The sequence below is a fragment of the Polyodon spathula genome, chromosome 3 (genome assembly GCF_017654505.1).
Source record: "Polyodon spathula isolate WHYD16114869_AA chromosome 3, ASM1765450v1, whole genome shotgun sequence".
NCBI classification, from domain to species: Eukaryota; Metazoa; Chordata; class Actinopteri; order Acipenseriformes; family Polyodontidae; genus Polyodon; species Polyodon spathula.
In genome coordinates this window covers 47898750-47915456 of record NC_054536.1, presented here as the reverse complement: position 1 = coordinate 47915456, position 16707 = coordinate 47898750, and the positions used below count along the sequence as shown (strand labels likewise).

The 16707-nt window shown below is 36.9% G+C and overlaps 1 protein-coding gene across 2 annotated transcripts in view; it reads left to right on the top strand.

Annotated features, from left to right (window-relative positions):
- Nucleotides 1-16707, top strand: part of fam91a1 (family with sequence similarity 91 member A1) — a 96088-nt gene that overhangs the window by 21426 nt on the left and 57955 nt on the right. For both annotated transcript variants that reach the window (XM_041245340.1, XM_041245339.1), the window contains exons 4-7: nt 9965-10022; nt 10990-11057; nt 11588-11701; nt 13489-13579. In XM_041245340.1, the coding sequence (XP_041101274.1) occupies nt 9965-10022; nt 10990-11057; nt 11588-11701; nt 13489-13579 (331 nt within the window). The remainder of the gene's footprint in view (nt 1-9964; nt 10023-10989; nt 11058-11587; nt 11702-13488; nt 13580-16707) is intronic.

Here is a 16707-nt window from a genome sequence, read left to right as displayed (position 1 = left end):
TAGAGTAGACTCCTAAGTGCTGCATGAACATACTTTGTAGCAAAAAATTCCCTTCCTTTTGAGCATATTAGTTATAAAGAAGATACTCAGTATATTGTCATATAGAGCACTAGAAGTTAAACTGGCTATATTTGCTAACTTTTGTAACAAGTTTTTTAGTACAGTAATCCATCATAAATCCGCCCTAATCATTTATCCGTCATGATCATGCTCTTCACCTGCGTGTACAGCACTAATGCAAAATGGCTACATGAATGAGAAAGTGAGTTGTGCTTACAATTGGAAAAAAAAGTTGGAAATACTCTGGAAAGGGGAGTTACCTGGGATAAAATAGAACAACATTTTGGAATTGGAAAGAGCACTGTGACATTGTCAGAATGCGAGTGGTATGGGGAAGAATAGTAGTCCAAACAAAGGGTATATTTACAAGGAAATATGTTTAATTTTTATATTTACGCAAAAGGGGGTTTGTCCCCGCAACCAGTAACGGTTTAGAACATAAAGTATACAAACGAGAGGAGGCCATTTGGCCCATCTTGCTCGTTTTGATTGTTAGTAGCTTATTGATCCCAGAATCTCATCAGTCAGCTTCTTGAAGGATTCCAGGGTGTCGGCTTCAACATTACTGGGGAGTTGGTTCCAGAACCCCACAAGTGCCTCCAATTTTCTGTTCCGAATGCCCCTTTGTCTAATCTCCATTTGTGACCCCTGGTCCTTTTTCCTTTTTTCAGGTCGAAAAAGTCAGTTGGGTTGACATTGTCAATACCTTTTAGAATTTTGAATGCTTGAATCAGGTCGCCGCATAGTCTTTTGTTCAAGACTGAATAGATTCGATTCTTTTAGCCTGTCTGCATATGACATGCCTTTTAAACCCGGAATAATCCTGGTTGCTCTCTTTGCATTCTTTCTAGAGCAGTGCTATCCTTTTTGTAGCGAGGTGACCAGAAATGAAAACAATATTCTAGATGAGGTCTTACTAATGCATTGTAAGGTTTTTAACATTACTTCACTTATTTAAATTCAACACTTTTCACAATATATCCGAGCATCTTGTTTTCCTTTTTTTTATAGCTTACCCACATTGTCTAGATGAAGACATTTCTGAGTCAACATAAACTCTTAGATCCTTCTTTGATTTCAGTATCGCCCATATGGTATTCATAATGGAAATTTTTATTGCCTGCATGCAGTACCTTACACTTTTCACTATTAAATGTCAATTAATGCCCAGTTCTGAATGCTGTCTAGATCATTATGAATGACCTTTCTGCTGCAACGGTGTTTGCCACACCTATTTTTGTGTTTTCTGCAAATTTAACACGTTTGCTTACTATACCAGAATCTAGTTCATTAATGTTGATTAGAAAGAGCAGAGGACCTAATTCTGATCCCTGTGGTACTCCACTGGTTACCATATGTCAGAGGAAAGTCGGCAAAGTCCTCTTGGTATACGGAAAAGAAAAGGGCTTTTTTGCCTTTGGCTTGGAAGCCTATTGTTAGGGTGTGTGTTTTTTTTTTTTTTTTTTTTTTTTTTTTAAGGCTTCCAAGCCAAAGGCTGGGAGGCCTATGTTATTGTTAAAGTGTTTAGTTTTTGTTTGTTTGTTTTTTTTTTTTTTGTTTTGTTTTTTTTCTTCCCAAAACTTTAAACTGCTGCTGCTTTGAAGCTGTGTGACTGATCAGGTTCTGACTTGGCAGGTAACAAGCTGGATACATTGGCTGTCAGAAGCTGAAAAAATTTTGCTGCTGCGTCCCTGCAATTGGCGCTGTGACGCATTTTTCGATAAAACCTTTCGAAATCTTCTTGTTGGGAACTGGTGAAACAATTGATCTGAGACTTGGCATATATCATCAGCATCCAAACCTGCATCAAGTTTCCAAAGCAGAAGTTGCTGTGATAATTTTGAATGTCAAAATGGCTTCCACAAATCTTATCGAAATGCGCCCCTAATAACAAACTGCTGCTGTTTGAAAACCGTTTGTCCAACAAACTCCAAACTTGGTAGTTATCGTCCCAGTAACAATGGGATACAAATATATGAAAATAGTGATGTTTTATAAAACAAGATGGCCGCCACTTATATGTTTACATTTGAAACATGCGTCAGTTGACAGATGATTTACTTGACTAACTCCAAACTTCACAAGCATCTTCCCTGATACTGTATCAATACAACTGACTTTTAAAAAAAAAAAAAAAAAAAACGAAAATGGCCGTTTGACACATTTTTTTTTTAAACCTTTCGAAATCTTCTTCTTGGGAACCAGTGAAGCGATTTTTGAAAAAAAAAAAAACCTTTCAAAATCTTCTTCTGTGGAACTGGTGAAGTTGCTGGTTTTAAACTTGGCACATTGAGAACTAAACACGCTTAGATGGGTACTGATACTGGGGCATGGGAGCCGTAAAACTGCCTGGCAGTTCTAGTTTTGTTTGTTTTTCTTGTCGTGTTGCGACACATTCGCTGCTGCATCACGTCCGGTGTGTAGAGGCCTTTACTATAAATAAATAAGTAAATAAAAAAGTGTAAATACAGTAAAGCAATAGGATATGCACTGCTTGGCCACACTATGTGGCCATATTGGAAATTATAGGATCTCTTTTCATAATCACATGCTCAAAGGGGTGGCCCAAGACATATTTTCATTAGGGGGCAAAACACTGTCTGTTATGGTAATGACTTTGAAAACTGGGGACAGGTTTTCAATTGCTTTTTATTCAAAAATAGAAAAAAAATTAAAATAGTATTTCAGCATTATACAATACAACATTCCTTTTTAAAATGATTCCATAAAATACATTTGTTTTGATGAAAAAGTGTAAAAGGTGGAAGTGGGGACACTGAAAATCAGCCTTAAATGTTAATATTGCATAAAAATAATTATGTATATTTCCTAAGTGTTAGAAAACAGCAAAAGAAATACATGTATATTGCATCCAACAAAACTACACTTTACTTTGAGGTAAGGTGATACAATGGGCTATGCTTTTTTTATTTTATTTTTTAGTTGCTGTCAGTCAAATTTGTCTCGTTCGCTTGGTTGGGGAAGGATGATTGTAAATCTTCAAAGCCAGATTGTTTAGTGCCTAAAAACCACGAATTGTGGGTGTTGTTGAGTGACTTAAAACGAGACGTTTTGTTTGAATGTGGTCGGGGTGCTTAGGAGTCAAATATGGGTCAGAAGTATAATCTTTAGACCAACGCATCCCAAAGTGGGGGGTCGCAGCAAGGTTTCTGATAGGTCGCTGAAAACAATCTAAAAAATATGGCGTTTGGTGCATAATCTTATGATTTTGTTATACAACTTATGTTTATATTCAAAATAAATATAATTTGTGTACAAATCATTTATCAAATAACTATTTTGTAAACTCATGGGTCACCACTGAAATGCAACAAACAATAGCAAACACAGGATAAAAAAAGGGTTTAATAAACAAGTAACACACACAAAGTGTACAGTCTGTGTGTCCATTAATCCCCATGGGGTCTGTCCTGCAAATTAATAATTGCGATCAGCTGCAGTCCCGTTGTCTGCACGAACGGGAGCTTTAACTCAAAAAACCTGGCCTGGCTGTCGTGTGAGAGAGTGTTCTCTTGGGATCCAGTCTAGTATCTCCTTGGTCCAGTGATGGTCTGTTCTTACTACATGTCCGGCCCACTGCCATTTCAGTTTTTTTGCTCTTATAACATTGAATACTTTTGTTTCTGCTCTTAGCCATTCCTTCCTTTTCCTGTCTCTTGTTATTACCAGCATGCATCTTTCCATATTCCATTGAGTCATTTGCAATGAGTCATTTTTGCATTGAGAGTCTAGGTTTCACATCTGTAAGTTAGCACTTACAGCACACATTGGTCGAAGACTTTCCTCTTGAGGCATAAAGGTAGTTTCCCTTTCAGAACAGTGCTTAATCTTCCAAAGGTACTCCAGACTATTTTTGGTCTTCTGTTGATTTCACGCATTTGGTTCTCTGTTGCCAAAACTAACTGTCCTAAGCATATGTAGTTATTAACTTCTTCAAGCTTGATCCCATTGACTTCAATTGCCTATGGAGTGGTGTATTTATTGAACATGACTTGAGTCTTCTGCAGGTTCATTTTCAAACCCGCTTTGATGCTAGCCTCATGCAGTTCTTCTATTCTTGTTTGTAATTCTTCTGGGCACGTTGTAAATATGTGGATGTCGTCTGCAACTCATAGGTGATTCAACTAGGCTCCATTTGATCTTCAGCCCCTTATTTTCTCAATTCGGTATTTTGAAAATGTCTTCTAGGGTGGCCGTGAAGAGCTTTGGGGAAATTGTATCTCCTTGACAAACTCCTTTTTTCAATCTTGATTTTGTCGCTGTTTTCATGCAGTCTTTCATTCTTGTATGTGGTGCAAGTCTCTGTACGTTTTCTCAATTCCTTGTTTTTGTTTTTTTGTTGCTGGTTTGAATCACTTGCCATACAACTTGAAGATGATCCATTGCGCTAAATCCACTTCTGAATCCTGCTTGCTCATTTGATTGTGTCGAATCAAATTTATCTTGAAGTCTGTTGGTGAGTAACTTGGTAAAACGTTTGTAGATTATAGGAAGTAAGCTAATAGGTGTGTAGTTCTTGAGGTATTCTTTTCTCCTTTCTCATGTAAAGTATCACTGATGTGTTCCAGTCAATTGGCACTTTCTTTTGCCTAATACATTCTGTAGAGATACGCAACAGTATTTTTGTCAATTCTTCACTTCCTTCTTTCATGATGTCAATCGTTATGCCGTCTTCTCCGGGTGCCTTTCCTGTCTTCATATGTTTTGATAGCACGTTTCACTTTTCAGTAGAATGTCTGGAACTTCTTGCATTTTTTCCTTCTGTGTTGCTTTTTTCATCTTGATATAATTTTCTGTAAAAGTCTTCAACTCTCTTTAAAATCAATTTGCAGTTCTTGATGACAGTCCCATCCTCTTGTTTGATTGCGAAAATCTGTTTTTTCCACGACAATCCAGTTTTTTTTTTTGCTTTCTTCATGATTCAGTTGTTTTCAATGGTTTTCTCTACCGGCCTACAGTTGAACGGCAGTATATCCTCAAAAATGTGCTTTCTTTGAATATTGAATACATTGAGTAAGATAACAGACAATGACCTAACAGAATATTAGTTTATTCATTGTCTATAAAGTGCTAATTTAATCTGTCTTGGAGGTTATTTTGCTATAATGTTAACCCTGGTTTCACACACTAAAAATGAACACATAATGGGTACATGCCAAGAAAGTTTGTGAACTCCTTAGGATTTTGACATATTTCACATATTTCAAACCTAAAATGTTATTAGATCTTAATCTAAGTCCTAATAATAGATAAATATAGCCTGATTAAACACATGACACAAAAACATGATACTTTTTCAACATTTATCTATCCACAAGTGATTCAACATTCAATATCCATGTGTGAAAAAGTATGTGAACCTTTAGATTCACTGGTGGCACCTCCTTGAGCAGCAATGACTTCAACTATGCATTTCCTGTAACTGTTGGTCAGTCTCTCGCAACGGTTTTGAGGATTTTTGGCCCATTCCTCCTTACAGAACTGCTTCAACTCAGTGACATTTGAGGGCTTCCTTGCATGCACAGCTCGCTTCAGGTCCTGCCACAATATTTTGATGGAGTTTTGTTCCGGACTTTGACTAGGCCATTCTATAATGTGGAATTTCTTCTTCTGCAGCCATTCTTTTGTAGATCTGCTTGTATGTTTAGGATCATTGTCTTGCTGCATGACCCACTTTCGGTTTAGCTTCAGCTCACGGACAGATGGCCTGACATTCTCCTGTAGAATCTTCTCATACAATGCAGAATTCATGGTTGTGTCAATAATGGCAAGCCATCTAGGTCCTGAGGCAGCAAAGCAGCCCCAGACCATCACACTCCCATCACCATGCTTGGCGGTTGGGATGAGGTTCTTCTGTTCGAGTGCAGTGTTTGATTTTCTCCAAATATAGCGTTTCTCATTGAGGCCAAAATGTTCTACCTTTGACTCCTCTATCCAGAGAACACTGTTCCAGAAGTCTTGTGGGTCATCTATGTGTTCTTTGGCAAACTTCAGACGGGCAGCAATGTTCTTTTTAGAGAGCAGTGGTTTCCCCTCCTGGCTATCCTTCCATGAACACCATTCTTGTTCTTTTTCTGATAGTTGAGTTATGAACACTCAGATTAGCCAAGGCGAGAGTGGCCTTCAGATCCTTGGATGTTACTCTGGGGTTCTTTTTGACTTCCTTGATGATTTTCCGGTTTGTTCTTGGAGAGATTTTGGTAGGACGCTCCTGGGTAGAGTGACTGTGGTCTTGAACTTTCTCCATTTGTAGACTATCTGTCTGACGTATTGGTGAAGCCCCAAATCCTTAGAAATGGTTTTGTAATCCTTTCTAGACTGATGAGCATCAATAAATGTTTTTCTGAGGTCCACAGATATTTCTTTTGATCGTGGAATGACATGTTTCCACACACCTGTATGGTGAAGACCAAACTCACAAAGTTTCTGATCTTTATATAGGGTGGGACCTCCCAAATTCACCCCTGAAGATCCAACTAATTATTTAAACACCTAATTCTAATTATCCCCTTAATTGAGCTGATAAAACCAGAGGTTCACTTACTTGTGTAATTCATCCATCATTTTGTTTCAAAAGACATGGAATTGGTTATTATAAACCCTATTGGATATTTAAGAAAAGGTTTTGATTCAAGAAGGCCATCATGGTAAAACTATGGAATTTCCATAATTATCGTTGGGGTCACAAACTTTCTCGGCACTGTAGATAATTATTACTTTATCAAAATTCTGACTACGAAAAAAACGGGAGCAAATGGCTAGCTATAATGTTTCCATGAACCAAGTAAGATCTTCCTTGTTTTATCAGTACAAATAATACAATCTTGAGTTGCATTCATTTATCTTATCTGTTTTCTTTTTTGTAGTAGATTCACTACCTTGTATACTTCTCTTGTTTAACTAGTGAAACTGGAGAAATGTTATATAAACACACATGGCTAACTAATGCCACTGTTTAATAAAACATTTTTTATAAACCTTGTTGTACAGCATTTAAAAATGTAGTGAAAAGGCTTGGTGCCAACATACATATTTATGAACAAACCTGTTATTATAACACTTTGAATGAATCATTTAAATGTAGCGGTACCATGGTGGAATTAGCTTTCATTTTCAAAACAGCTTGGCTGTGGTTGTAACCTTATAATTTAAGGCCCTGTGAAAATCGTGACCACTGACAAGCAACCAGACTGTTTTACTAATTCCATAATCTCCTGCTCGCTCAACCATTTGCTACAACCACATCTGAACAATTTACATCACTTTTGGTTGTCCAGTTTTTCAAGAGGGATATTTGCGCAAACAAACGCCTTTGTCAGGTTTATTTTAATGTGTTTCATGTTTCACAGTTTTCAGTGGACTTTTGGAACGTGGAAGTCACCGTTGTTTGTTTCTTTGCAAGTAAAGCAGTCACAATACTGCTCTGGATTTCCGCCTTTCTGTTTTGGTGAATACGTAAGAAATAACCCACAATAGGGTGTGCGGTAAGAAAATTCTTATCGCATGCCCTGGGTGCGTTGTGAAGCACGAGCTACACTTTTTTTTCTTGAAAGTAATTACTCAAACTAAGTTTATTAAGGAAAAAAAAGAAGAAATTTATTATGTATCCTTCCACTGAGAAAAAATAGTCCAGAGGGCTGTTTCATTGTGACAAATATTTTTTACTTTTTTTATTTGCCATAAACATTAAATTGAACATTGCTGTTTTATAGTAACATTTTTGAGATTAAATGGCATTTGGGAATTGAAAGACTGATTTCCCACAACTGAGGAAGGATTTACAGAATAGCCAGCAGCCACTGCACTGGCACTTGGGGCCACATCGAGGGAGGGGCTTCCGAGTGTGAGGCCGTGGATGGAGGAGACGTCCTTTTGTAGGAAAGGATTCTACTCCAGGTTTTGCAGTCTTGAAGAGAAGCTGGCCAGTAATTTCATAGGCTGTTTTCACACTGATAACCAGTAATTTACATAATTTCCCTGGACTGTAAACCAGCATTAGATAATATGTGGACAGCAGTTCTGCGGATTGAGTGGTTTGTGTAGGGTACTGAAAGTCCAGGCATCAGGTTTCCGAGGTAATTAACACCAATAGGTTCACAGGAGTACCAAACTGATTTGTATTCTGGATTTTTTCTAATGGGGTGAAGGTAGAATGATTTGGCATCTGAATGACACTTTTGTAAATATTTTTTAAAACTGTTGACAAGGCACACAGAATCACCAGGCTGTGCAAACATGTAACCACAAGTACTTTAATGGTTGATTTCATTGACATCTCTGTGGTTTTTTGTTTTCTTGTTAAACGACAGGGTCACAAACTCCAGACCATTTTCATCTGTATTGATGACAAACGACTTCTGTGCCAGATTGCGCAGTCCCTTCTGTCCGCAGCGAACAAAAGAGAATTGTATATTGAACCAGACCTTGTTTAAAAGCCCAACGGCTGTGTCAGCAGAGAGAGCAGGAGAGATTTGAATTTTGTTTAAATCTGTTTCTGAAATCGGAGGGTGGTGGTGGGATGTATCTTTGCCAGATTTTCTGTAATTCTTAGCAACAGAGATAAAAACATTGGATGATTTAAACTCTGTTTCAGTTGTTATGTTGACATTTCTACCTACAGAAACACTGTTTAGATAGCGATTTATGCCAGCTCTTAGGCCCAGAAAACTTTAGATACTGTATTCATTTCCTTCAGCGTTTCTAACTGTTGCATAAAACTGCCTTAGGTGGTGTTCAGTTGAACATTTTACACAGTTTTACAGTCTAAGCTGATGATTTTTTTTGTTTTGTTTCAACCAGTCATTAAAAACATTCATTGCCCATGAAGTTGCTTTTCTAGTGTTCTTTTCAGTTTTGTTCTCCTCAGTTTCATCTAGTTGTCTGTTAGAAATATTAAGGTGTCTACTTACAGAATCTGTTTTTTGCTTTTTCTGAGTAGGTTGAGATATTTTGTTCTGCTTCACTTTCATTAAGAAATTGTTCAAATGACAATCCTGCTAAAATGTCAAAATTAACTTGGGGAAAGTCAATAATTTTTAATTATTATTGAAGGCGTAGTAATATTAATAGATCAGGTAAGTGATGTGGTCTATGATGTTATAGCCGTGCGGTAAGACAGTTATTATTGTACGGTCGTGTGATCTTGCTCAGCCAATCACAGCACTTAATTTATCCAAACCATATTATAATTGAATGTAAATGCCTGTGAACAGCCGATTCTCGGTAGTGATCTACAGTAACTTTGCAGGACATACAGAAGAGCTTACCTCTGTCGCTGTGTAAAATCCTGCTGGATACTGCTTTACGTGATCTGCTGCAGACACATTTTTAGCCTTTTTAGAGACGTACATTTTCTTGTTTACCGTGTGTAGAATTTTAATTTCCTGCTTAGATAGCATATAGTCACATGACAATCACTGCACCTCACTGTGCATGGTGAATTGTACACCCAGGCACACAGCAGAGCTGTACAGTTTCATTAATGTGATTTTGTAAAATTATTTTTTTAATAATTCTGAAATGAATTATTATTTATTAAGAATATTATAAAAATCAGTGTTGGGTTAACTTCACAATTTCCACGCAGCCCATGAAATTGTGATTTACACAGGGCCTTACTTCAAGGTGGGCCAAATGGAGTGTGTGTGTGTGTGTGTGTGTATATATATATATATTATATATATATATATATATATATATATATATATATAGAAAATGTTTTTAATTGATCCTCAATTAATCAATTAAGCACCAGCCACATTCTGCACCTGGATTTGGCAGAGATGGGATTTTAACTATATTTTAAACTTTATTTACACAGATCAAAATTCAAATATATAAACATTATTGAAGACTATAAACTTGTTTTTCTTTTTTCTTTCAGGACATCATGAATAGTGAAAAAAGTTATGACTCTTTACCAAACTTTACTGCTGCTGATTGTAAGTGTGTTTTATGGTAATTTCACCAAGCTAAATGCAATACAATGTAATATCATCAGTTATAAATGCATGTCTCAACATGAAAAAAAGGTCCGATAAAAGTATTGGGCAACTCCGATTACAGAAATGTCCTTGAACAATAAAGCATGGAACAGATCAAACAGATTATGCTATTGGCTTTTATCCATGTATAACTTGCATCTCTGAGCTGCCTTGGGTTTATTCCTTGAATTGTCTTGTAAAACAGGTATGTCAGTAACATACACTCCACCTCCATGATGAACAAGTTGATGACCATGACACATATGAACAGTATACAGAATATTATAGAATAAGAATAAGCAATGACATGTTTAATCACACTGATAAGAGATTCTGCAGGTATATTATGTAATACAATTGTGACATATTAACAGACTTCTCTGTTGTTGTAAGTTTCTTTATTACCTCTGGTTTTTGGTATCCTACAAAACAAATGACCATTTTGTGATAACATTTGTTTTAACAATACCCAATGATAATTAATTAATTTTATCTTTGCAAAACTGTACTGCATGTTAACAAACCATTATATCAGATGTGTCATGCCTTCTACCCTCTTTTTAAAAAAATTGTCAGGGGTTCCAATTAAAAATCTAAATCACAAACAAAGAATGTACTGGGGGAAAGTACATTTATTTTATAGTGTCAAAAGGCCTTTTTCCATTTTAATATCGCTGTTTTACAAAAGAAAAATGATCAGCTGATTTTCGTCAAACTTTTTTCACAAGGCGTTATTGAACATACTTTCCGTGTAGATCACACCACAGGACAAAAGTGTAAGGCTTACATACTCTTGTATTTGGAGCTTTTTCTGGTTTGTTTTTATATTAAATATATATATTTAATCTCAAAATAGGGTTCTGACTTGTTGCTGTTTGCTAATGTACTACTTTTAAATTGTTTCTTATTTTCCTTTTACCCATAGGTTTAAGGCTTCTTGGAATAGGGAGAAACCAATACATTGACCTTATGAACCAGTGCAGGTCTTCTAAAGTAAGGACGGTTTCTTCATGTAACCTTAATTTATATTATAGTTTTCAGTGTATGTTTTTTCAAAATAAATACACATTGATCAGTTCAAATATCCAATTGTTGTTATTGTTGTGTTTTTTTTTTTTTTCTTGTTTTTTTTTTTTAAAAAGCCCCCAAAACCCAGCACATTTCAAATTCCCAGCTATGATTGTTAACTTTATCATACGCTGTTTAACTGTCTCTTGTCAAACTATGCATTAGTTAAAAACTTTTCTATAAATCATATGTAGCTCTTTTTTTGGTGAATGTTTTTGTTTGCTTCACACTTTGCATTCACAAAGTGTAACACAAATTATATCAAAGATATCAGAAATGATTGTTAGAAGTAGATCATCTCAAAAACAGGATGTCTACCCTTTGATGGGGCAGATGTAAGATACTGTAATTACTGTTAATAGATATTTTATTCACAACTAAGTAAAGGAAATACTATGTGAGGTTTGGGACAACTAATGTAAAAAAGCAAAATAATTTATGCTGCGCAACTTCAGAAATTTTTCAGGAGAAAAACTGCCCGAGATCTGCTCCCAGTGAAGCCAGTAGAGATTGCAGTGGAGCCCTTGTGGGTCATGCAGGTGGGATACATCACAGAGGATGATATCAGGGTGAGTGGTTGGATAACAAAAAGGGAGACTTTCCAACAAACTGTAAAGAGATGTTATTAAAATGACCTTGTGAAGATTTTCCTCCAACACATTTTTAGATCCCTTTCGTGTACGAAATGTAACCAATAGGGTTATTGACACCCTGCAGAATGCCAGGGCAGCGTCTACATGTTCCCAGTGTGGTAGGGTGTGGGATGTCTGCCTTGTGGGTTTGACCTCACAACTTGTCCTATGGCAGAAATACTGCAATTTTTGCAGTACCTATTTGATGAGGGGAAATCCCCATCCACATTAAAGCCTATCTGGCAGCTATTTCAGCCTGCCAGTTAAGATTAACTCCCCAGGAGCTCATTTCCTGGTGTTGCATTATTTGTAAGGGACTCGGCACCTTTGGCCACCCATGAATGACATTGTCCCTCCCTGGATGTTAAACTAGGTACTTAATGCACGCTTGAGGTCCCCAATTAAGTACCTGCATACAGCTGAGCTAAAATCTTTACTATTTAAAGCAGCTTTCTTGCTTGCTATCACCTACTGCAAAGCAGGTGAGTGAGATGTATTTACGCAGTGCACCAATCTTGCCGCCTTGCCGAAGACAATCTTGGCATTCCATGTCATCCACCTCCTTTCCAGTATGACGGAACGACCACTCCATACGCTCTGCCGAATTCGGGCCTGTTGACAGGATGAAAAGTGGGCATTCCCAACTATTTTTTGTCTGCTATGGGGCGAAGTCCTATGGTCAAACCCTGTCTAAGCAGCGAGTGCCCAATTGGATGCAGACGTGGTCAGGACTGCCTATGAACTGACCAACTTGCCCACTCCAAAAAAGCTCACTGCCCATTCCACCAGGTGCTTGGAAGCTTTGTGGTCTATATTCCAGGGTACATCTGTCAATGACATTCAATGCAGCAGGGCTACTCCCCATACCTTTATTAGGCTCTACAGACTTAATCTTTTGTAGTCCTTTGTTGGATCAGGTCCAACTTTACAGGTTTCCCTTTCCATCAAAAAGCACAGGTCTCTAGTCGTTCTTTCTCTGGAAAAAGCAGAGAAAACCTTTCATGGCCGAGTGAGACCTATATGAGTCGAGAGAAGCCGTTAAAAAAGGAGCAGATCTGAGCAATACACATAGCCCCTGCACCACAGAGATAGCACGGACGTAAACAAAGAAGATAGCTGCTTCCAGATCCGGTGCTCAAAAAATATCACAGACATTTGCAGAGCTTTTTGAGATGTTATAGTAATAAAATAACAACTTGGATTGCATTATTGAGGAGTTTGGTGATGAAATGAGTGATCAGGAGATGATTTATCAGTATGCATGACTATGAAGAGGTGTGAGATAAATACATTGAACAAAGGGTGGGGTGGGGCTAGAGATGCAGTACTGAGTGTATTGTTGATATGCGGTGCCTTTTTTTTTTTTTTAAATTTAGTCATCTCCAATTTTTTACCCCAATAAATTTACACAACCCAGGATTTAGAAGGTAAATACCCATTCGGTAATGGTTACATTTCTGTTTCAGGGAACCAGCTTTATGATAATGATGGTTTCTTGTATAATGGCAAAAAGGCATAGGTCTTGTAATACTTAGGACTGAATGTCACACCATTACACCAGTATTTTGGAACAAGTCAAATGAAAGAACACAGTTCTATCTGTTCAGTTAGAACATTTTCTGAACATTAAGTTTAAGATTAATGTTTAAAGTTGATGTTTTTTCTTGTGTCTGTGATAAGCCTAATTACTGCCTTTTTTTTTTCTTTTTTTTACCATTCTCTAGATTTGTTCTTTGGCGGAGAAGAGTGCAATTGATAAACTGATAGATTCAGGGCCCCAGCTGGCTGGATCAGTGGAATACAATGCTGTTCTCAGTGAGTGGCTTGAAATCAAAATCCTGTTTCTGTGAGAAAAAACATTATTGATCAGTCTGCTGTAATGTAGTTGTCCAGGCACCATGGAATCATTACTGCAAAAGACAATTTATCTGCTCCATGGGAGGAGCCGACCGTCTTAAAGGGGACAATAGGACCTTTTTATTGTGTTACATGTTCCCATATGTTGCTACAACTGTTTACGTTACACACACCTTACGTAAACAGTTGTAGCAACAGATGGAAACATGTAGCACAATAAAATAAAAAGATCCTTAGTGCCTTTTAATATTCCAGATGCTTCAATTTCAAGTCCCATTGGTGGTGTGTGCTTTACACGTTCATGAAAATTGTGTATTTCCTTTAGCAGTACAATGAAACAGTACTTTGTTGTTTATATTTAGATCTTTATTTACCAGACTTATTCAGGGCTTGAAATGAATTCACCAGCCTCACACAAATTCTACTGACACATTTATTACATTACATTATTCATTGTGAAGCTTTCAATCGTGTTACCATTTCCAATGTCTGTGGTCTCAATACTACAAAAATATCTTTCTATTTCAACATTGGGATCTTACTGTCGTGGCTGTGAAATACCTTCTTCTGCAGTATTCAGAGGGTTTGTGATTAATTTATAGATTAACTTCAGTAAAGGGTTACCGTATCACCGTATTCCAAAGCATCAAACAATCGATTTAACTTCAAAAGCTCACATCTTCCCACCCTCTGAACTTAAAACTATGATTTGAAGTTCTATTAGCCGACTGTAAAAACCACAAACAGATTTTTTAGAATCATTCCAAAGAACATACTAGTTTGCTCTGTTTACTAAGCAAACTCTGCAGTTGGAAATTGTTATAGACCTCCCTCTGTTACTCATCATACTCGCAGTGTTGCCGGGTAAATCAGAAACGATGAAATATTCCTGGATAGTAGTTTTATGCAATGCAATGAAACATAATGTTTCTATTTTGCAATACAAATTAAAATAATACTAAATGTACGATTTAGAACACAGTGTGTATATATACAGTTGTGGCAGTGTCTAAGTCAGATTGGCAGATTTTACCTGAATTGAAGTTAAGGTAGATACTGTAGAGCTGAAAGTATCTTTAATTTCTTACCAGTCTAATGTGGTACTTTGTCAGAATGTACACGTACCACATTTTGGTACAGGTGCAATCAATTGCGATCTGATGGGTGTTTTTCTTTTCTAAAAAATAGGTACTTTTACCATATAGAATTTTTTGGAAACTTAAACTGGAAACAGATCAGTTTCTCCTAAAAAGAAAAAAAAAGTTCATGATGAGCAAGACAAAATGAGAAATACACTGCAAAGTTGCACAAGTAAAACAATGTACAAAACCCAATGTATTGCATATAATAAATATTTGCATACTGTTTTCTTAATGGTGGAAAAATATGATAAATTAAAAATGATGTAAAAGACTAGAAAATATGGCACATTGTTAAAGATGTAAAAGACTGAAAACAGTATAACATACCAGATTTGAATGAGCACGTCTTTGCTTTCTTAGTGGAAGTTGTTTAGGCATATAAGGCTAGTATGATCTGTCCTCAAGCTGTATCTAGTTATTTCCTTCTCACACAGCCCTAGTAACGTCTGTCTTGTCCGAAACACTCTCTCCCTGACTCTTCTTCTCGCTCTCCTGTGCAGCTGTTCTGCTGGTTCTGTGAGACCGCCAGGTTTCAATAAGCAGTACTTTTAACACATGCTGAGGCACCTAGTAAAGTTAGCTCCCTAAAGTGACTATGGTTTGCATATTAGATTAGAGGTCTTCGTGGGTCTACTCGGACCCGAGACACCTGAAAGTAGTGTAATACAGTGGCAGGCGCTACGTTTTGCAGAAGATGATTTGCCTTGTGAAATTGGGCTCGCCGTGCGAGGAGGCAAACTTAAACGAATTTCATGAGCAAAAGCTCACAGAAAAATGTCTGCGTGTGGGAATCATTTGTTATTGTGGACAAAGAAGGAAATATCTCAATTCCATTTCCTGTTGTGTTAAGTTAGTAGTAAAATCACTTATGAGACTTGATTTTCAGATAATGTATTTATCTTTTGTAATTTTTACACAAACATATTATATATTTAATTTTACAGTCCTCTGTAGAGTCATAAGGAATAAACACTGTCTTTAGTTCAGCCAGATTTCCAGGTTGAGTGGAAAAACACTGCTGTAGTACTGTATCTAGTCAGCGCATATGCTAAGCTGGGGAAAGGAAAAGTCGTCCATTGTTTGTGGGGATGGCTAGGATCCGGATTAATAAGAAGAATATTACGTAGGGTCGAGTCAGGTCGGGTAAATAATTAAATAATTATCGGTTTGTGGTTGGGTTGGGTTGATAAATTTGGACCAGTGAAGATCTCTATATGAAATGCCTCCTTTGTGGTATTTTGTGAATTAATTTGCATACATTTCCCCCCCAATTAATATTTTTCATACTATTTAAACGACTTGAACGCTGTACTTTTTTCACACGCTAGGTTGTCTGCCACTGTTTAGTGAATGAGGCCCAAAGATGGATGAAACCACAGCACGAAAGTTGAAGTTGGAAAAGGTTTAGGCTACTTGATAACAAGACTAGAGAACCCCCCCCCCCCAACCAGTTATTGGCGCCATTTAATGATCCTTAGTTTATAAGTGCAGCATTACTGTACTGAAAAAGAAAGAAATAAAAGTATTGTTTTTTTTGTACCAACAAAATATGTGTCTAAGTCTTGGTCATGATGATATGAATTCTGTTTTCTAGATAAAGTAAGACTAAATCTGATGTTGCTTTCTTGTTACATTAGGTTTTATGTAATTGTCCTAATTTCTTTCCCTCACCAGGATATTTTTATTTTCCCTTTCTACGACCCAAGAGTGAGCTTCAGTTACTGTTTAAAACATGATACAGTGCCACATCCTTTGTAACGACACCATATACAAGACTCTCAATTGGCAACAAGGACTACCTTCAGTTCAGTAAATCTGTAGAGGGCGCCACTAAACTTAATCAAATCAAATTAAAGTGATACTAAAACAGTAACTTAATATATCTACTCACTGTTTGTTGCCTTGTTCTGCTGAATGGTTCCTCTGTGCAGCTGATGACTGCAA